The sequence below is a fragment of the Terrapene carolina genome, unplaced genomic scaffold (genome assembly GCF_002925995.2).
Source record: "Terrapene carolina triunguis isolate 2854851 unplaced genomic scaffold, T_m_triunguis-2.0 Scaffold51059, whole genome shotgun sequence".
Lineage (NCBI taxonomy): Eukaryota > Metazoa > Chordata > Testudines > Emydidae > Terrapene > Terrapene triunguis.
Window position 1 is genome coordinate 5000 of NW_020715410.1, and position 21749 is coordinate 26748.

Here is a 21749-nt window from a genome sequence, read left to right on the forward strand (position 1 = left end):
GATAGAAAGCTAGCTAGATTGTCAGGCTCAACCAATGGCGATCAATGGCTCAATGTCTAGTTGGCAGCCGGTATCAAGCGGCGTTCCCAAGGGTCGGTCCTGAGTCCGGTTTTATTCAACATGTTCATTAATGATCTGGATGATGGAATGGATTGCACCCTCAACAAGTCCACGGATGACACTGAGCTGGGGGGAGAGGTAGATATGCTAGATGCTAGAGGGTAGGGATAGGATCCAGGGTGACCTAGACAAATTGGAGGATTGGGCCAAAAGAACACTGATGAGGTTCAACAAGGACAAGCGCAGAGTCCTGCACTTAGGACGGAAGAATCTTATGCACTGCTACAGGCTGGGGACCAACTGGCTAAGCAGCAGTTCTGCAAAAAAGGACCTGGAGATTACAGTGGACGAGAAGCTGGATATGAGTCAACAGTGTGCCCTTGTTGCCAAGAAGGCTAATGGCATATTGGGCTACATTAATAGGAATATTTCCAGCAGATCGAGGAAAGTGATTATTCCCCTCTATTTGGCACTGGTGAGGCCACATCTGGAGTACAGCATCCAGTTTTGGGCCCTGCACTACAGAAAGGATGTGGAGAAATTGGAGAGAGTCCAGCGGAGGGCAACAAAAATGAATGGGGGCTAGGGCACATGACTTATGAGGGGAGGCTGAGGAAACTGGTCTTATTTAATCTGAAGAAGATAAGAGTGAGGGGGGATTTCATAGCAGCCTTCAACTACCTGAAGGGGGGTTCCAATAAGGATGGAGCTCGGCTGTTCTCAGTGGTGGCAGATGACAGAACAAGGAATAATGGTCTCAAGTTGCAGTGGGGGAGGTCTAGGTTGGATATTAGGAAAAATGATTTCACTAGGAGGTTGGTGAAGCACTGGAATGGGTTACCTAGGGAGGTGGTGGAATCTCCATCCTTAGAGGTTTTTAAGACCCGTCTTGACAAAGCCCTGGCTGGGATGATTCCGTTGGGGTTGGTCCTGCTTTGAGCAGGGTGTTGGGCTAGATGAACTCCTGAAGTCTCTTCCAACCCTAATCTTCTATGATGCTATGATTCTATGATTTTATGTCAGAGAAAAAAGCAGAGGTTCCCAGGCATTGGTCCTGATCCCTGCAGCACTCCTTGCTCTTTCTGACTTGAGGTGGTAGAAACTAGATGCCAGATGCTCAGATGGTGCAAATTGGACATCAGTGATCAATGCACTGATTTATAGCAGCCCAGGATCTGGGCTCAAGTATCTGGACTTAGGGCTTCTGCATGTCACATAGAGCTCCAACTCCTGGGCATTGTACCCAGTGTCTGGAGTACTGTCAGAACCCTTTGGCAAGAGACAAGGACTGAGAATTGATCCCACACCCACTGCTGGGCAGTGCGGAGTGCTAATCTCTACCACATGTAGCTGGTAACAAGAGAACATGACTATGATGCTGTGAAAAGCCTGTATTCACTCCTGCGTGTGAATCCTGAACCTGCAGTTCTCCAGAAACAAGTTGCCTCTTTAAAAAGCAAACCACAGAATTTACACAGACAGGGCTGTGTTTTCTTCAGCCGTTGCAGAGAGAAAGAAGTGGAGGGCAGATAGGCGAGAAGGGAGGCAGAGGAAGAAAGAAAGAGGCACAATTTCTCCATCAAAAGGGAACATTTTTCTTTCATAACATCCTGTTATAGGAAGTTCTGGGCTGCTCTTTTCTGATATCCGGGTTGCCTCATTTGTATTGCATTAAAAAGGAGCCCTCTCTAAAACGGCAGATCTTTTCCATCACTCAACAGCTGCAGAACCTCAAAAGTGCTATAATTTTTTGACTTGAAATATAAGCTTCTCTCTTCACCAGCTATGACAGAGGAAATAACATATGCGGATCTGGAATTTAATAAATCTTATGCACTGGAAAATATCCCAAAGCCTGCTGCTCCTGAGGAAAAAGGTACAATTTCTATGGGCTTTTTAGTTGTGCTTAAAGTAGCTTGGTTGGGAAGTGCTCTCAACCTAATCTTAGACAGAATGGGCCAGATTCACTCCTTTAACCCCATCCTTCTCAGTAGAGTCACACCAGTGGTGAATTTGTCCTGTTTTATTGTGATTAGTGGAGAAGCATGCACAATGCTGTTCAAAGCATTTAGGGAGATGTCCCTCCCCATATCATTTTATTATATAGGGACCCAATCCTGCGAACACTAATTGCTGAAAGTAGTACTTACTACCATGAGTAGTCCTATTGACTTTAATAGGACTACCCATGGGAATGAGCAGTGTGAAAGGTAGTAAGTGTTTGAGGATCAGGCTCTAGTGTAGAGTCTGACAGTCTTGAGGACATATTGTGCCATCAGTTAATAATGAATTCGGTGGGGATTTCTGTAGAATTATCCATGGGATGATGTGGCCCTAGGTTAGAATTTTACAGTTGCCAAACTCTGGTCCATGGGGAAACGAGAATCTTTGTTCTCTTTCATGTCTGACAGGCTCCAGGTTGCTTCTTTCTCATGGGAGGTTGTAACATTTGGTGACAAATGATAACTTGCTTTCAGGGTATAGAGCATTTGTGGCATCTTCATGTGAGAGGGTAAACACAGCCAGAGAAGGGGGAAACACTTCAAATTGTCATAGGTCACTTTAAAAAAAATACACCAAGAGCACATTAGTAAGTGTAAGAAAAACATTCCTCAAAAAACAAACCTGATTAATGGAACCTTTCCCTGAAACAATGAATGAGAGACTATTTAAATAAAACACTCACAAACCTGGTCTTTTGTTTGCTCTGGCTCCCTGACCAGTTCAGACCACAAACCCCCATCCTGTCCTCTGCAGCAGGATTTGCATTCAGCTAAGGAAACCGCGGATCCCAAGTGAATCAAACTGAAAACCACTTTCCTCTTTTTTTGCTTAAATTTCTGAGAGCACCAGTTGTGATGCCTTTATGCTCCAACTTGGGGCTGTACCTCGCAAGGGAAGGTGTTAGGTTGTTTTGTCTTTACATACAGGCTAGTCCTTTGGTATAAATTAGAGCAGTCTGAAGGCTGCTCCAACTTGCTTCCACTGCTAGTGGCCATAAATGGTCATTACAGCAGTTGGGGATCTCCAGAGTTCAGGGAAGCTCTAGCTGAGCCTTCTTTTCCAGAGCCACAGCTTTACACCAGCCATAGGGAGGGGACTTGACAGCAGAGCTACTACACTGGTATGATCCTCCTGGGTCCGCTATGCCATTGTGTCCCAAAGGTGCTGTGCATAGGGGTCACAGCTAGGGTGACCAGATGTCCCGATTTTATCAGGATTGTCCTGATTATTAGGGGTTTTGTCTTAGATAGGACTTTATTACTTACACACACACACACACACACACACACACACACCCATTTCCCCTCCCCTCGTCCCGATTTTTCACACTTGCTATCTGGTCACCCTAGTCACAGCACAGTGAAGGATCTGGGCCATCTAAGTATTGTAAAGTGCCCAGAACCTAAGCCTGGAAAGAGAAAGAAAAAGAAAGAAATCCTGTTTCTGATACTGACCAATGTCAAAAGCTTTAAAGGAAGATTTAATAGTCTGGCTCTGGGAAGATGTTGTAAGCAGGCACACAGATCTTTCAGTGCTCTCTGGGCACACACCAATTGCAGCCAGCTTCTTTGCAGCATCTTTTGAGGAAGGCATTGCCACTCTTTGGGTCTGTTCCCTCATTCCCGACCCAGTCTCCTCTGAGATTTAAAGTGAACTTCCTTCTCTTCAGTGTGCCCAGGAAAAGCAGTCCAACACCTAACATAATCACTTCCAGGAACTTGACTGTGTTCTGTCTTTCCAGCAGTCTAATTGCATTGAATTCAGTGGGGTCAATCCTGATTTGCACCAATGCATGTGGGAAGAGAAGTGGAGCCATAGGTATCTTTAATATACGCAATGTTTATTTTGCCTTGGGTAGAGAGAAAAAAGAAAAATTGCAAAGTAAACAAATGGGGCCAGATCCTCAGCTGTGCCAAAGCTCCATTCAGTGCAGCTAAGGGGGAGAAGATAAAAGGGAGTTTAAGACACCTTTGCTGTTTGCTAATCCTGGGGTTGTGTGCTGGGGCTTAACCCCCATCATCTGCAAGGTAAGGGAAAGAACCCCCAATTAGTCAGCTCCACACCTGGGGGTGATTAACTAATTGCCTCCCAGCCAGAGTAGGTGGAGCTAGGCCTTATAAGTAGACCAAGGGAGCTCACTTAGGGGAAGAGAGTGCAGAGGAGGCAGGTCTCTCTGGCAGAGAGAAGTGCTGGGATAAGGTTTAACAGACAGGGTACAATGGCAGAAGAACAATACAGAGGCAGGTTAGGTGCCTGCAGGGAAAGCCCTATGCAAAGGCAAACAAGGGAACTACAGAGAAGTTGAGACAAGCAGAAGGGCTATTAGTTTAAGGATCTGTTTGAGGTTGTTTGTGCTACTCTGGAAGAAGGTGAACTCTTATGTGACCTGGCCAGAGGGCTGAGCTACAGAAGACCTAGATGGGGGGGGGGGGGGGGGGGGGGAAAAAAGTGGGGGGGGGGGGGGGGGGGGGGTAGGGAGAAGATATTGGCTGGGACTGGCCATTGCAGCCAAAGAAGTAGTCACCAGAGGTGGTATGAGAGCCAAAGTCCTCTGCAATGTTGGATCTAGGCATCAGCTGTGTCCTAGAGATGAAGACACATGCTTACAGGCTGACTCATCCCTCGGCATAATTTAGAGCAGCCTCAGGCCTGCTTTAAATTATGCCTGGCTGCAACAGTGCCCAAGGGGCTCCTTCACAAGTGGTGATCACTGGAGTGCAGGGGCACTCTTGCCATGTCCCCTTCCTCAGCCATGTCCTAGACACCTGCTTTATGTTATGGCTAGGTGGTATGGAGTTGGCTATTCCAGCCAGGGATTTCCCTATCCTGCGGATTCCCATATAGATTGTTAAGTAGACGTTCTTCCTGTTTTGCATTTCCAGAGCAGCACAAAGCAGGCAGGCCAGGGTGACAGGGACCTGGTTCAATAAGGAGACTAGAAATACAGCTAGACTAAAAACACACTTGCAGTTAATTACATGGGATGTTGGCTAAGTAAGATGAAAACTGTTATGTTTCAGAAAGTCCTTTTGTTTCTTTCCACTACAGCATGTTGCCTTTTTTTCACAGGGCCAGGCTCTCTCTCAGAGCATGTGGGTCATGAACCTGTCTACATTACAAAAACAACCATGTAGGGAGTCCCATTTACAAGACTGGTTAAAACAACATTCTATTTTGAAGTGAAGATGGGAACTAACCTGGATTTAACAGGGTCTTCAGTCTGTGCTCCAGCCTTGGACTTATGCAAGGTGTTAATATGAACTGGGCACACAGTTACTGTCCCATACACACTCCAAATTGGAACTGGATTATAATTAATTGGGGAGTTAACTCACTTGTAGCTAGAACTGGTCAAAACCTGGTGTCACTATTCTGACTTCAGTGGATCATTCCAATTTACTCCAGCTGAGGATCTGGTTCAAGTGCATATTATCCAATCAAAGAGTTTATAAAATTGAGTTGTAACATCTTGGTTCTCTCCAAAAGGGTTTCACACCTTATTCCATTTGTGATGTCTGTGTAAACATCCATTTCTGGGAGCTGGAGATATTAGCAAGTTAAAATCTTTATAATTTGATTTTTCTTTATTTCCTAGCTGTTATCAAATAGCATAATTAGTGGAACATTACATTGAACTCACTAAAGCAGATTAAAAGAATACAACTTATATAAGGCAGCAAAATAGCAACCACCACTATGTGGTACTAACCTTCCTGAACCTAGCTGGTGATCATTTATTCCCTGAAGTATGAGGATCAATAGTCTTGTAATTTTACCCTAGCTAGTGTCACAAAAGTTGATATTCTTTTTCATATACATTTCTAACCCTTTGTTCTGTTTAGGGAATTCTGCTTTCATTTTCTACCCTTTTGTTCACTCTTTACATCCTTTCTGTTGAAACCCCACTTCTAAAATATTTTGCCATTACAAAGATTGTCATTTAAGAAGAACAAACACCACTTAAGGGGGACTGGATGGTATCTGGAGAGAGAGGGGGGCTAATGGTATCATAGAAAGGGGAGGTAAGCTGATGATGAGGAAGGACATGCCATTTCTGGAAGAGAAGGAGGCAAATGACTATTGGTTGGAGGAGATACCAATGCTGGCAGTAGATGGACTTCTTGTTTCCTCCATAGCCATGGTGTTGACCGATAAGGAGACGATACAAGAAATTAAGCCAAGTCTGAACTGTTATGTAATAATACACAGGGGGCTTCATTCATCCTCACATGTATAGATAGGGCAAATGACAACTTCCTTCACCAGCAAGGGCTGCTGCTGTGGCCTGTGAAGGATTTACCCTGGTGAGGGCAGGTAATGTTTCTAGCATTCATCTCTACATAGGGCCCCACAGGAGCTCTGGAGACAGATTGCAGTGGGGAGCCCACCCACTCTGGGGTCTGTGCTGACCATCTGTAGCCCCTGCAGTGGAAAAGAGTCTCTTGGAACCTTGTGTAGCTGCAGCCCTTTCCAAGCAGACCTCTCACCACTCGGGATTAGAAGCTGGCTCAGTGTCTTGGTTTCTCACATACCCACAAAGTGGGGGAAAAAGCAGCAAAATAAAGCATTTCCAGGACACACAGCTTTTAGACACTAAATGCACTGTTGGTTTTCATAGATTTATAGATTCTAAAGCCAGGTGGGACCGTTGTGGTCATCTAGTCTTTCCTCCTGTATAGCACAGGACATAGAACATCCCCAAAAGAATTCCTAGAGCAGATCTTTTAGAAACACATCCAATCCTGATTTAAAAGTTGTCAGTGATGGAGAATTCACTGCAACCCTGGGTAAATTGTTCCTATGGTTCATTATGCTACCATTAAAAATGTATGCCTTATTCCTAGTCTGAATTTGTCTAAGAGGGGTAGCCGTGTTAGTCTGTATCAGCAAAAGCAATGAGGAGTCTTTGTGGCACCTTAGAGACTAACAGATTTATTTGGGCATAAATGTGTTAGTCTCTAAGGTGCCACAAAGACTCCTCAATGTTTTTGCTGAATTTGTCTAGATTAATCTTCCAACCATTGAATCATGTTGTTCCTTTCTCTGCTAGATTGAAGAGCCCATTATTAAATATTTGTTCCACATGTAGATAGTTATAGCCTGAAATCAAGTCCCCATTAACCTCCTCTTTGTTAAGCTAAATAGCTTGAGCAGGTTTTCTAATCCTTTAATCATTCTCATGGCTTTTCTCTGAACTGTGGGAACTAGAACTAGACACAGTATTCCAGCAGCAGTCTCACCAGCACCAAATATAGATGTAAAATAACTTCCCTACTCCTACTCGAGATTCCTCTGTTTATGGCCCCAGGGTTGCATTAGCTCATTTGGCCACAGAATCACACTGGTAGGTTGTGTTCAGTTGATCATCAACCACCACGCCCAAACCTTTTTCAGAGTCACTGCTTCCCAGGACAAAGTCCCTCATCATCAAAGTATGGTCTGCATTCTTTGTTCCCAGATGATACATTTAGCCATATTAAAACACATATTGTTTGCTTGTATCCAGTTTACTAAGCTATCTAGCCCACTCTGAATTAGTGACCCACCCGCTACATTATTTACCACTCCCCAACTTTTTGTATCATCTGCAAACTTCATCAGTGATGATTTGATATTTTCTTCCAGGACATTGATATAAATGTTATATAGCATAGGGCCTATTTCCTGTGGGTCCCCACTGGAAACAGACCCACTTGATGACAATTGCCCATTTAGTTACATTTTGAGACCTATTTGTTAGCCAGTTGTTAATCCATTTAATGTGTGTCATGTTAATTTTATATCATTCTAGTTTTTTTAACAAAATGCCGTGTGGCACCAAGTCAAATGCTTTACAGAAGGCAAAGTGCATTATATCAATCCTATTATTTTTATCAACCAAACTTGTAATCTCATTTAAAAAAAAAATCAAGTTCGTTTGACCAGTTCTATTTTCCATAAACCCATGCTGATTTGCATTAATTATATTAATGTCCTTTAGTTCATTATTGATCGAGTCCCATATCAGATACTCCATTATCTTGCCAAGAACTGATGGCAGGCTGATAGGTTTATAATTATCTGGGTCATCCTGTTTACTCTTTTTAAAAGTTGGCATAGCATTAGTTTCTTCCACTTTTCTGGAACTTCCTCATTACTCTGAGCAATGGTCAGCTTTTTTAAAACTCTTGAATGCAAGTTATCTGGACCTGCTGATTTTAAGATGTTCTAACTTTAGTAGCCTGTTTAACATTCTCCAGAGATACAAGTGGAATGGAAAGAGTGATATCACCACGATATGATGAGACTGCATCACCCGTTTTCTTCCTCAAACACAGAACACAAATATTTATTGAACACTTCTGCCTATTCTGCATTATTATTGATAATTCTACCATTTCCATCTAGCAATGGACCCATACCATTGTCAGAGTTCATATTGTTCTTAATATATTGAAAAAAAAACTTCTTCTCACTGTCATTAACTCTGCTGCCATAGATTTCTACTTGTGTCCCATGGCTTCATAGAATCATAGACTATCAGGGTTGGAAGAGACCTCATGAGATCATCTAGTCCAACCCCCTGCTCAAAGCAGGACCAACCGGGTTGGTCCAACCCTAACTAAATCATCCCAGCCAGAGCTTTGCCAAGCCAGGCCTTAAAAACCTCTAAGGATGAAGATTCCACCATCTCCCTAGGTAACCCATTCCAATGCTTCATCACTCTCCTAATGAAATCGTTTTTCCTAATATCCAACCTACACTTCCCCCACTGCTACTTGAGACCATTGCTCCTTGTTCTGTCATCTGCCACCACTGAGAACAGCCTAACTCCATCCTCTTTGGAACCCCCCTTTAGGTTGGTGAAGGATGCTATCAAATCCCTCTTCACTCTTCTCTTCTGCAGACTAAATAACCCCAGTTCCATCAGCCTCTCCCTGTAGGTCATGTGCCCGAACCCCCTAATCATTTTTGTTGCCCTCTGCTGGACTCTCTCCAATTTGTCCACATCTTTCTTTGGTGGGGGCCCAAAACCAGATGTAATACTCCAGATGTGGCCTCACCAGTGCCAAATTGAGGGGAATAATCACTTTCCTCGATCTGCTGGAAATGTTCCTATTAATGCAGCCCAATATGCCATTAGCCTTCTTGGCAACAAGGGCACACTGCTGACTCATATCCAGCTTCTCATCTACTGTAATTGCCAGGTCCTTTTCTCCAGAACTGCAGCTTAGCCAGTCAGTCCCCAGCCTGTAGCAGTGCATGGGATTCTTCCGTCCTAAGTGCAGGACTCTGCACTTGTCCTTGTTGAACTGCATCAGTTTTCTTTTGGCCCAATCCTCCAATTTTTCTAGGTCACTCTGGACCCTATCCTTACCTTCCAGTGTGTCTACTTCTCCCCCCAGCTTAGTGTCATCCGCGAACTTGCTGAGGGTGCAATCCATCCCATCATCCAGATCATTAATGAAGATGTTGAACAAAATCAGCCTCAGGACTGACCCCTGGGGCATTCCACTTGATATCGGTTGCCAACTAGACATGGAGCCATTGATCACTACCCGTTGAGCCCGATGATCTAGCCAGCTTTCTATCCACCTTATAATCCATTATCAATTTCCTGGAATTCCTAACTTCTGATTGTGACATACCCAGTGTAGAATCCAGAGTAATGAGTAGCTGTGTCACTCCTGGCCTCTAACCTGGGCTTCCCTTTACAATTTGCTACCGTAGCCTCCGGTCAGGACTGCTCACAAACAGACTCCAGCATTCAATCACTCACAGCTATGTCTATGGGTGTGTTTCAGCCAGCTAGTCACATCTTGATTATATTGCAGGGTGACCCCAGCACACCCCCAAGCCTAGATTTCCCCCCAGAAATATATGTTCTGTACTGCCCAGCCCTGTCCTAAACAATGGAAATAAAAAATAGAAATAAAAGCAACCCAGGAAACTACAGACCAGTTAGTTTAACTTCTGTGCCAGGGAAGATAATGGAGCAAGTAATTAAGGAAATCATCTGCAAACACTTGGAAGGTGGTAAGGTGATAGGGAACAGCCAGCATGGATTTGTAAAGAACAAATCATGTCAAACCAATCTGATAGCTTTCTTTGATAGGATAACGAGTCTTGTGGATAAGGGTGAAGCTGTGGATGTGGTATACCTAGACTTTAGTAAGGCATTTGATACGGTCTTGCATGATATTCTTATCGATAAACTAGGCAAATACAATTTAGATGGGGCTACTATAAGGTGGGTGCATAACTGGCTGGATAACCGTACTCAGAGAGTTGTTATTAATGGTTCCCAATCCTGCTGGAAAGGCATAATGAGTGGGGTACCACAGGGGTCTGTTTTGGGATCGGCTCTGTTCAATATCTTCATCAACGACTTAGATATTGGCATAGAAAGTATGCTTATTAAGTTTGCGGATGATACCAAACTGGGAGGGATGGCAACTGCTTTGGAGGACAGGGTCATAATTCAAAATGATCAGGACAAATTGGAGAAATGGTCTGAGTTAAACAGGATGAAGTTTAACAAAGACAAATGCAAAGTGCTCCACTTAGGAAGAAAAAATCAGTTTCACACATACAGAATGGGAAGAGACTGTCTAGGAAGGAGTACGGCAAAAAGGGATCTAGGGGTTATAGTGGACCACAAGCTAAATATGAGTCAACAGTGTGATGCTGTTGCAAAAAAAGCAAACATGATTCTGGGATGTATTAACAGGTGTGTTGTGAGCAAGACACGAGAAGTCATTCTTCCGCTCTACTCTGCTCTGGTTAGGCCTCAGCTGGAGTATTGTGTCCAGTTCTGGGCACCGCATTTCAAGAAAGATGTGGAGAAATTGGAAAGGGTCCAGAGAAGAGCAACAAGAATGATTAAAGGTCTTGAGAACATGACCTATGAAGGAAGGCTGAAAGAATTGGATTTGTTTAGTTTGGAACAGAGAAGACTGAGAGGGGACATGATAGCAGTTTTCAGGTATTTAAAAGGGTGTCATAAGGAGGAGGGAGAAAACTTGTTCACCTTAGCCTCTAAGGATAGAACAAGAAGCAATGGGTTTAAACTGCAGCAAGGGAGGTCTAGGTTGGACATTAGGAAAAAGTTCCTAACTGTCAGGGTGGTTAAACACTGGAATAGATTGCCTAGGGAGGTTGTGGAATCTCCATCTCTGGAGATATTTAAGAGTAGGTTAGATAAATGTCTATCAGGGATGGTCTAGACAGTATTTGGTCCTGCCATGCGGGCAGGGGACTGGACTCGATGACCTCTTGAGGTCCCTTCCAGTCCTAGAATCTATGAATCTATGAATATAAAGTCCATCATTTTATTAAGATAAATTATATGCACAAATTTTGTTATCCCAAATGGAGTTTCCCAGACATATTGATTTAAACACACTGGGTTAGATAAAACAATAAAACAAGTTTATTAACTACAAAGAGAGAGATTTTAAGTGAATATATGTAATGAAGCATAAAAGTCAGAAACAATTACAAGAAAAATAAAGATAAAACACTAGTGCCTAACTTAACAAACTATGTTAAATTCAAAGCAAAGTTTCTGTCCCCATTTGCTCCCAAAAGTCTTACTGGACAAACTTCTTAGGTCAGAACCCTTTCTTCTATGTAATGGCTGCTTCCATTGTTCCTTCTTGTTCAGTGAATTGATAGAAAGAGAGGAAGGAGAATGGGTGCCTTGGGGTGTCTGCCCCTTCATTTTATAATCCTGTCCCCTCTTTGAGAAGAATTTCCAGCTGGGAGCAAGGCAACAGGCAGTCTGTGTGGAAGGAAACTCCATGCTATTTATTTACTTAGATGTAGATTATTTGTCCCTGCCCCCTTTCCCAGCAAAGAATGGCCACTTAGTAGGCAATGGTCCATTAGCCTTGTTTACATCTGGCTGAGGGGTCAGCTTGTCCTTTGTCTCTAAGGAACTGGTTTGCCCACTCCTCAGACTTCCCTGGAAAACATAATTTTAGTCATGATCTCATCTTATGTTTATAACTTCACTTTGCATTGATATTATTGATCAGCAAATTATGAGTTTTTTAATAATTTATCTGGGACATTACACCCCAATATTCTTCATACAAATATTGTTATGATATGAATATGTCATAGCTAAGATATTTTTATGCAAGATGGGTCATGTGAGGTATCATTGGAGAGGTTATTATTTACTCAACATGATTACCCAATTTGTATGCATGTATCATTTCTGTAACTGAAGTTAGAAATATTGACTATGTAATGATTATAACTGTGTTTTCAACTGGGGGAACGCCCACCAGACAGTATGCAAACAGCCTGGATGGGCCATTAGGAAGGACAATAGGACTTTGAAAATACTAATCTCCCTCCTTCCTGAGAAGTCTCCTGGGATGATGCTTTGACACTGCAGGGTCATGTGATCATGTCACCTGCTACAGGATTCCATCTTGAAATGCTGGGACTTTTCCATGGGAAGGGGGTGAGGGTCAACCTGGGAAACAAAGGATTCCTGCCATATGCAAATCCTATTTAAGGCTGGGGAGTGAGTTAATCTAGGCTCTTCTCCACTGCCCAAGAAGGAAGAATGCTGAAAACACCTGAAGAAACAAAGGAGCTAAGCTGGGGGAGGTAGGGGCTGAGCCCATGCGAGAAAGGTCAGCCTGTGGAGGGTATACCTGGAGAGTTAAGCTGCAAGCAGTGCAGTTTACCTTCAAGAAACTCTGCAACGTGCATAAAACAACATTTAGGGTGAGAAATTACTATTTATAGCCAATTTCTTTAATGTATTAAGCCTAGTTTGCATGTTTTGTTTTATTTGCTAAGTAATCTACTTTGTTCTGTTTGCTATCTCTTATAATCACTAAAATTTACCTTTTGTAGTTAATAAACTTGTTTGTGTTTATTCTAAAACCCAGTTTATGCAATTCATAATGGGGGGAGGTGAATTTCATTTCTACATTAAGGGAGGGGGAGAATTTAATGAGCTTACGCTATATAGATCTTTATACAGAGCAAGACAATATAATTTTGGGTTTAAATTCCAGAGGGTGTGTGAACCAGAGTGCTGGTAAATTCCCTGAGCTGAGGCTTCCCACACAGAGCTGATTGCAGACTCTGTGTAATTCTACACCTGGGTGTGTCCCTACCTGTGTGTGTGCAACAGGACATGGTGAGGCAGCCCAGACTGGTAGAACGGGTGGGCTCAGTGGAACCCCAACACATCAGGTGGCATCCTGGAAGCGGGGGGTCCAACCCGTCACAGTCTCACAAGGCATATTTTGTATAAATCTTATTACAATAATGTGTAGGGTGTGAACACAGGGATACACTATTTCATAATGATTTATATTCATTACTATCAACTTCCCCTTTATTCCATTTTGTGAATGTGTGTGTGTGTGTGTGTGTGTGTGTGTGTGTGTGTAATATATTTTTACAGCTGCCTTCAATTGTCTTATAACCCAGATTGGCTTTTTAACCAGCACAGCCTTTTTTGTGGGATTGTGACTTTTTGGGCATCTAGTTAAGTGTTAAAAGATTCCCAATTCACATTTTTTCAGATTACATTCTTCTTCCCACCTGATTTGGCTCATAATTGTTTTCAGCTTTGTGAAACTGGCCCTGTTAAAGCACTAAGTGTGTGTGTGTGTGTGTGTGTGTATATATATATATATATATATATATTACTGGTCTGGACTTTATTCTGCTGTTCCTCCAGCGCTCCACTCTTCATCCTCCACATGGCGTCTGGCTGCCTTGACTTTCCTCATACTGTGCTTGGCATTGCTGCTAGGGATGTTAGCCCTGGGCATTGTGTGTAAGTATCACTATTTTATTTATTAATTAATTTGGTGCTTGTAAAAGATGCCAGATTGACATCCATCCTTTCTAGTCTGAAGTTCATGATTTAACTGTTGCAAAGATACAGCATGGGCAGTGATAATGCAAGTTTCCCAGACACATTCTCACGAATTAATATACTTTTACCTTGGCTCTGCTCCAGAGTAGTATTAATGCTACAAGTGACAATCTCTGTAGCCCATTCACTCCTTGGCCTCTGCTTAAATTGCCAAAGAGAAGCCTTCTTGTGCCATTTATGGTGGTGGTTTTTGTGATGTGGAAACCTGTCCCATTAGGAACTGGGGTGACATCCACTAACTCATTTCACACTGCACACTCCTCAGGAGGGATGTCTTTTGGTTAATACTGACCTGCATTGGATACACATTGGTGACAAAAAGGTGAAAGGCTCTGTACCCCATTAACAAGCCAGCTCATTTTATATTGTTTTTAATAGAAAAAAAATTACACTGAATCTGTGATGTCACTTCTAATCTTTCCTACATTAAATAAGACACAACATTTAAACCAGATGAATGGAATCACTAAAATTAAGAGGACAGAGACAGGAATAATTTTGATTTGTAAATTATGAGAATGGAAAATGCTTTTGTGAATTTCAGTTTTTCAGGTTTCCAATGACTTCCAGAAACAATTTGGGAACCTCATGAGGAACCAGGAAACTCTGCAAACAAATTTTTCAAAAAGGCTGCAAGACATGAAAGATCATTTGTGTCTTAAAGGAGAGGAAAATAATGAGAATAATGGTAAATAGGATTGTTATGCAAATGAACTCCTGTCCTTTATTCCAGAATAGATAAGGTTGGGCAAGGGTTGTACAATTCCCCCATCCGCTTCTCATAACATCCCTATTCATTAACTCTGCCCTTGCATTGAAAGGGACACAACTAAGTGTATGCAATTAGTGGAGAGGTGAGATACAAGGGAATTCCTTCTTCATGATTCATTCAATCCTTTTCTTCTGTGATGAAATTGCTAAGAAAGCAGACAATTAATGCTAGTTATTGTGGTGCTTTTGTGATGTTGACACCGGCTACCTCCTAGTAACTGGATTTTTGCTAACCAACTGATTTCACATGGGCCATAGAACAGCATCAGATGGTAACTGTTCACTCAAGATGTTGCTTAGTGGTCTGCAGAACAGTGTGGAGAATTAAGGTTCAATTTTCATTCACTCCTTCTGGGATTGGGACAAGATAATGAATTGCAAAAGAAGCAGCATGTTCAGTCAGTGGGGAAGCAAGAGTACTTCGTGTGACTCAGCATCAAGCTAGGCAATGTTTTTAGAGAATAGTAAATGTCCAAAGTGGAGAGCAAAATTATTTGTGACGCTGGATAGAATTCCACTAAATAAAAAATAAGGAAAAAATTCAACTAAGTCAAAATGGTTCATTTTGACATTTTTGAAATGAACCATTTCAACATTTCATTTCTAAATAACCTTTCATTTTGAAATTTGGTTTCATTTGACCCGCGTGAATTTGTTTCAGCGAGAAAGAGTTCTGTACTGATTTGAAACATACTGAACTTCTTTTTTTAGTTTTTTTTTTTTGCTTCAGATGCTGAGCAACCCCCCCTCCCCTCCTCAATTATTTACTTAGCTCTATGCAGTGGTGCCCTTTTTAGTCAATTAAGGAGCAATATTGATGGCTCCTATAGTGAATTCGCTATGGAACCTCCAGGATGGAATTGGGGAGTTGGATTTCAAACCAGTAAAAAAATAAGCAGGGGTGAAAAGATCATCAGGGTGTTTGATTGTGGTGCCTAAAACCCTGGAGAAGTGGGGGAAATGACTTATTTATGAACTTCAGATACTGGCTCTATTGCCCAATGGAGGTTGGTTGTCTAAGACATGGGAAGCCAAAGGCTCATTGGCCTGACATGGTGAAGGGACATCAGCTTTCATGCCAGCAGTACACAAGGGAATCAAAAAGAACCTCACTCACAAAATTAACAACATAGTATTTCTTCAAAGACTACACACTGCTCATATGATGAGGAACAGAACTTGTAAGACTACGTGTAGCAGCATGACTTGATGACTCCTGATAACAACGTTCTCTACTCCTGCGGTTTAAATTTCTCAGCAATGAAAAATCCACCACTTCTCAATGGAGATCATGTCATACTGTAACAGAACTGAGACTCAGCAACTCATTTCACACAGGCTAATGAGATTCTCCAGTTTGGCCCACGAAGGATTAGTGTCACATCCATTACAACTCTACAACTTCTATACCCACTCAAACCCATGACTTCAGCTCCTGTATTCTCCACTGAACTGCTTAGGATGAGAAATAAAGACAATTTCTCTCTTTTGTAGGATCCAGTTGTACGCTCTGCCCTGCAAACTGGCAATGGATGGGAGGTGACACCTGTTTCTACATATCAACGCAGAAGAGGTCATGGGAAGAGAGCCAGAGGTTCTGTTCCTTACAGAATTCCACCTTTCTCATGCTAAAACACAGGCATAAGCTGGTAGGGTCCCTCTCCCAGCCTGTTTTATTTTAACTTTAATTAATTTCTCAGAAGTCCCTCCAAGATAAATTGCATTTTGGTTACTACAGCTCTCAGTATCCCCAAAGTGTGGAACAGTGCAGAGGACAGTAAATCTGTCAGTCACATTTGGAACTTACTGCCAGGGGGTATTAGTAGAATAGACACAAGTCTCTCAGATCCTGCTGTGGTTACGAACAGTGGGTTTTCCACAGGGAGTACTCCCTAGTACTCCCTTCTGGCTGCTTTCAGGAGGAGGCTGGATCAGTGCTTTGTGGATAACATTTTTCCTGCTCTTCTGGGTTCCTTGAGGGATTCAAGGGAAGAATTTCCACACTTCCACAGAGTTGGATTCACCATAGTCCTGAAATTTGTGTCTTCATTTACACTGGAATAAAGTGGTCATCAAATGCCAGCACTCTGATCTGGTAGGTATTATACCCATTTTATCCTGGTGTAAATAACAACACAATGTGCAGGACAATAAGGAACCAGACCCCGTATCTCCTATTGCTAGGCATATGTTGTGAGGACTGGATTAGGTTTAGGATGTTAAAAAGTTATCCATTTTGTTACTTTCTTCTGACTCCATATTAACTGTAATTTGTTGTCAGGATCTAACTTTCTTTGTACAGCATTACACAAGAAATTCCTTTTCATCATCTATTAATTGCAAACACAACCACCAAGCACTTCTTCATTCTACAAAACGTCTCTTATTCCCTTTGTCTTATTCCCTTCCTTAAAAGTCTCTCAAAAAACATCCACAGAATGTGTGTGTGGAGGAGGTGAAGGGGTGGCAAAGTCTTTTTTAAGCGGGAGCTCTCAGATCTTCAGTTCTGTCATTAATTTCCAATCCTGTATTTGCTTAAAAGAAAATATGACAAACACATACAAAGGGGGAAAGAGAAGAGAGAGCTTCTGTCTCTGCCTCACTGGTCAGGTATTGGAAGACCACTGGCACCAGTATGGCCCATGACACAGCTAGACACTCCTGGACCTCAGCTGCAATTCCCTGACCCAGGAAAACATCTGACTGGGTTATCCTGATTGTCATTTTTTTTTTTTTAATTTTTTTTTTAGGGAGCAAAATTCCCATGGAATCCTGTTACTCCCATATTATTTACAGCTTGCCAGATCGGTTACAACAATGTGCTGTCCTGGCTAGCTAAGTCAGGCTCTTTGGAGACAGAAGGAAGAACAGAGAATAAGGCTGGGATGGAAATTGCATATGAGGAAAGGAAATAGCAGGAACATTTGGGGCACATCTCAGGAATTGCTCATGACACCATCATAGAGATAGTTAATGTGTCTGGTTACATCTCATCCTGTGATCCAGTCAAAACATATTTTGAAATCACATATCAGGGGGTAGCCGTGTTAGTCTGTATCTACAAAAACGACAAGGAGTCTGGTGGCACCTTAAAGACTAACAGATTTATTTGGGCATAAGCTTTCGTGGGTAAAAACCTCACATCTGCATCTGAAGAAGTGAGGTTTTTACCCACAAAAGCTTATGCCCAAATAAATCTGTTAGTCTTTAAGGTGCCACCAGACTCCTTGTTGATTTTGAAATCAGAGTAAAGACTAATGGGTAGTAAAGCTCTGCATTCAAAGAGCTCTGCCTATCTGCTTTCACTTAGTTAGGTGCCTGAAGGTACAGAGAGACATCTAGAGGGATTTTAAAAGTGCCTAGGCACTTAACTGCCATTGATTTTAGTGGAAGCTAGGCACTTTTAAAATCCCACTAGGTGCCTATCTGCATCTTTAGGCACCTAAATACCTTTAAAAATCTGGCCGCTGGTGCTAGAGAGGTGACTCTTAAATCCTCCCTGCAACATTTCAATAGTCTGAGACACTTGAACAGTCCTGTAATACAAATCAGGAAGGGTGGATGCTATGCCACTGTCCAGAATTTCTTCTGTTGCTGACTCACATTTGTTATTTTTTAACCTATACAATTATACACATAAGAACTTGGCTTCTTTAGGGAAATAATGTGGTGATTTCTTCACAGAACCATGTACCTCCAAGAGAGAATTCCCAATATTATTGGATTGGTTTACACAAATCTGGAGAGAACAGCTGGTATTGGACAGATGGCTCCGCTCTTTTGACACAGAAAGAAGATTGGTAAGTTATAAATATTTAGCACCAAATTGCGGCCTGTCCTGGGTGCTTGTACAGAGGAGACGGATGGTGCCCACTTACTTTCCTGCGCTGTCCGTCTGCGTTGTGACTAGAAGCACAGGGGCAATAGCAGCTTCTGTAGGGCTGCTAATCCCTGTCCTGTGTGGGTGAGGAGGGAGTGGGCACAGAGCAGTGGAGCGTTGACACTGACCTCACAACGCACTGGCTGGCAGAGATGAGCTCTCATGTACAGGAAAGTAATCTGAATCAGTTGTAGGGCCCATGCACATTACTTACTCCAAGGAAACTGGCAAATACAGAGTGCCCTGAATACATGCACAGAGTGCCAATGTCAAAACATAATAAAATGATGCTTTATTTTCTAGGATTGACTTGTATTCATCCTATAATTGTGGCTGCCTATATAGTGGAAAAATTTATAATGACCACTGCACAGAGAAGCATTTCTGGATCTGTGAGAAAGCAGCTGTCAAACTAAGGTACAGCGACATTACCAAACGGAAATTGGCTCTATCAGTATGAGATAACATTTACTAGTGATTCTGTTTTCTTGTGCATATTTTTGTTTTTCAGACTTCTCACAACAGGGATTCAAATGGGTATTTCATTAGCCACTAAGCCAGAACTTCCGGCTTCTTTTCTCCCCAGGGTTCAGTGATGAAAATCAAGAACCATTAACTGGAAAGAGTCTTAGAAAGTAACTATTAAAAATAAGCTACTATCAGCAACCAAGTACTGCACTTGATAACACCCAAAATCTAGGAGTCCAGTTCTGAAATGTGTAACAGGTGCCAAATTGAAACTAGGAACTTCAGGCATATCAATGAACCAGAAAAATTAGAGATAAAGACCTTTTTGGTCACATCTTGTGATTAGAAGCCCACGGCATGATGCTTCAGAACATTAGATTCTCTAGGGCCTGGATGCACAAAAGGAGTTAGGGATGGCTCAGTGTCACAGCACCTAACTTTGAGGTGCCTAGAAAACCACTGTGATTCCTGAAGTCTGAGATAGGTTTCTAGACTCTTATTTAAAATATATGGAGACACAGGGACCTTATAATTGGGCTTACAAAAGCCAGCACCCTAGGCAGGGAACTGCATAAGCTAGCCAATGGGAGATGCTGATGAGAAGTGTGTGCAAACCCCGCCCTTCTCGCAGAGACAGGCACCTAAGGTGCCTAGCCCTCTGCTCATTCTTAGCTGGAAACCTTAATCATATCCCTCTTCCCCTTAATTCTCTCTTTTCTATGATGAACAACCCGAATCTTTAGTCTCTCCTGGTATGGAAGCTGTTCCATACCCTTCATCATCCTTCTTGCCCTTTGTGACCTACTGGGGTACAATTCAGACTAGTGGGTGGCTGTGTCACCTCTGCTGTGTAACCTGGGGTGCCCTTTACAATACCTTGCTGCTGTAGTCTCCAACCTGGACTGCTCATAAACAGCCTCAAGCATTTAAGTCACTGTGTGTGCTGCAGCCAGCCAGACACACCTTGGTTCTCACCAGTTTTGGGTATTCTGCAGAGTGATCCCAACACCCTCCCCCGAGTCTCAAATTTCACCCCCCCCCCCGAAATATATGTACTCTACTGACCAGCCCTCTCCTGAACAGTAAAAAAAAAAAAAAAAAAAAAAAAAAAATTAAGTCTGTTATTCCTTTAAGAGAATAATATGCTATCTTATTATCTTAAATAGTTATCCAAACACTTCAAGCTAATCACGCTGGATTAGATAAAACTGTAAAACAAGTTTATTAACTATAAAGAGATCAATTGTAATTGAGCAGAAGTAATGAGGCTTAAAAGTCAGAAATGGTTATAAGAAAAATAAATATAAAACATTTACTAGTGACTAACTTAACAAACTATATTAGATTCAATCCAAATCTCTCACCACATCCTTCCAGCAATGTTACTGATCAAACTCTTCAGGTCAAGACCCCCTCCTCAGAGAGGCTGCTTCCTTTGTCTTGTCCAGGGCTGAGAATGTGATGGGCAGGGAGAGAGCGAGTGGTCCCTTAGGGTGTTTGTTCCTCCTTTTTATAATTTCAGTCCCCCTCTTGAAAAACATTTCCAGCTGAGACCCAGGAGACAGAGTCTGTGTGGAAGGATGTTTCCTGTGCTTTTTCACCTGTTCGAACTTCCTTTGTTTCCCCTTCCAGTTTGATGACTCTATTTACTGCTTAAATGCAAATTAAGGCTAGCACACGATCCTTCCTTTGTTCAGGACAGACCTAGCTCCTGCCTGGGCAAGGATGCATTGTTTCGAACATGTGTTAATAACAGGCTACAGGGGAATCTTATAACTTCACATATAATGTTACCACACATATTTTACCAGGACAACACTGACCAGCAAATTATGGGTTTTCAGATAATACCTTACAAGGTATACTTTGTACAAAGATTATTACAATAGTGTGTATGGTGTGAATACAGCAGCGTATTTGGTCAAACCCTTCTCTAAACCTTTTCCAGTTCCACTTAGGGCTGTCAAGCAATTAAAAAAAATAATCACAATTAAGCGCACAATTAAACAATAATAGAAAACCATGTAAATATTTTGGATGTTTTCCATATTTTAAAATGTATATGGATTTCAGTTACAACACAGAATACAAAGTGTACAGTGCTCACTTTATATTTATTTGTATTACAAATATTTGCACTGAAAAAACAAAATAGTAATTTTCAATTCACCTAATAAAAGTACTGTAATGCAATCTCCTTATCATGAAAGTTGAAATACAAATGTAGAAATATGTAAAAAAGAAATTTTTATTTTTAATGCAATGTAATATTTAAGAGACTACAAGTCCACTCAGCCCTACTTCTTGTTCTGCCAATCGCTCAGACAAACACATTTGTTTCCATTTACAGGAGATAATGCTGCTCGTTTCTTATTTACAATGTCACCTGAAAGTGAGACCAGGCATTCGCATGGCACTCTCGTAGCCAGCATTGCAAGATATTTACGTGCTAGATGCGCTAAAGATTCATACGTCGCTTCAACCACCATTCCAGAGGACATGTGTCCATGCTGATGACGAGTTCTGCTCGATAATGATCCAAAGCAGTGTGGACCAGTGCATGTTCATTTTCATGATCTGAGTAAGAGGCCACCAGCAGATGTTTTATTTTCTTTTTTGGTGGTTCAGGTTCTGTAGTTTCCACATTGGAGTGTTACTCTTTTAAGACTT

At 42.0% G+C, this 21749-nt stretch overlaps 1 protein-coding gene across 1 annotated transcript; it reads left to right on the plus strand.

Moving 5' to 3' along the window:
• Positions 1-1845: 1845 nt before the first annotated feature.
• LOC113405815 (C-type lectin domain family 1 member A-like) lies at positions 1846-19028 on the plus strand (the record flags this gene model as incomplete). The annotated part of the gene is made up of 6 exons (XM_026647071.1): positions 1846-1936; positions 13760-13858; positions 14505-14648; positions 16226-16380; positions 18416-18531; positions 18915-19028. Coding segments are annotated over exons 1-6 (719 nt in total), but the record flags the coding sequence as incomplete, so codon positions are not given.
• Positions 19029-21749: the final 2721 nt, after the last annotated feature.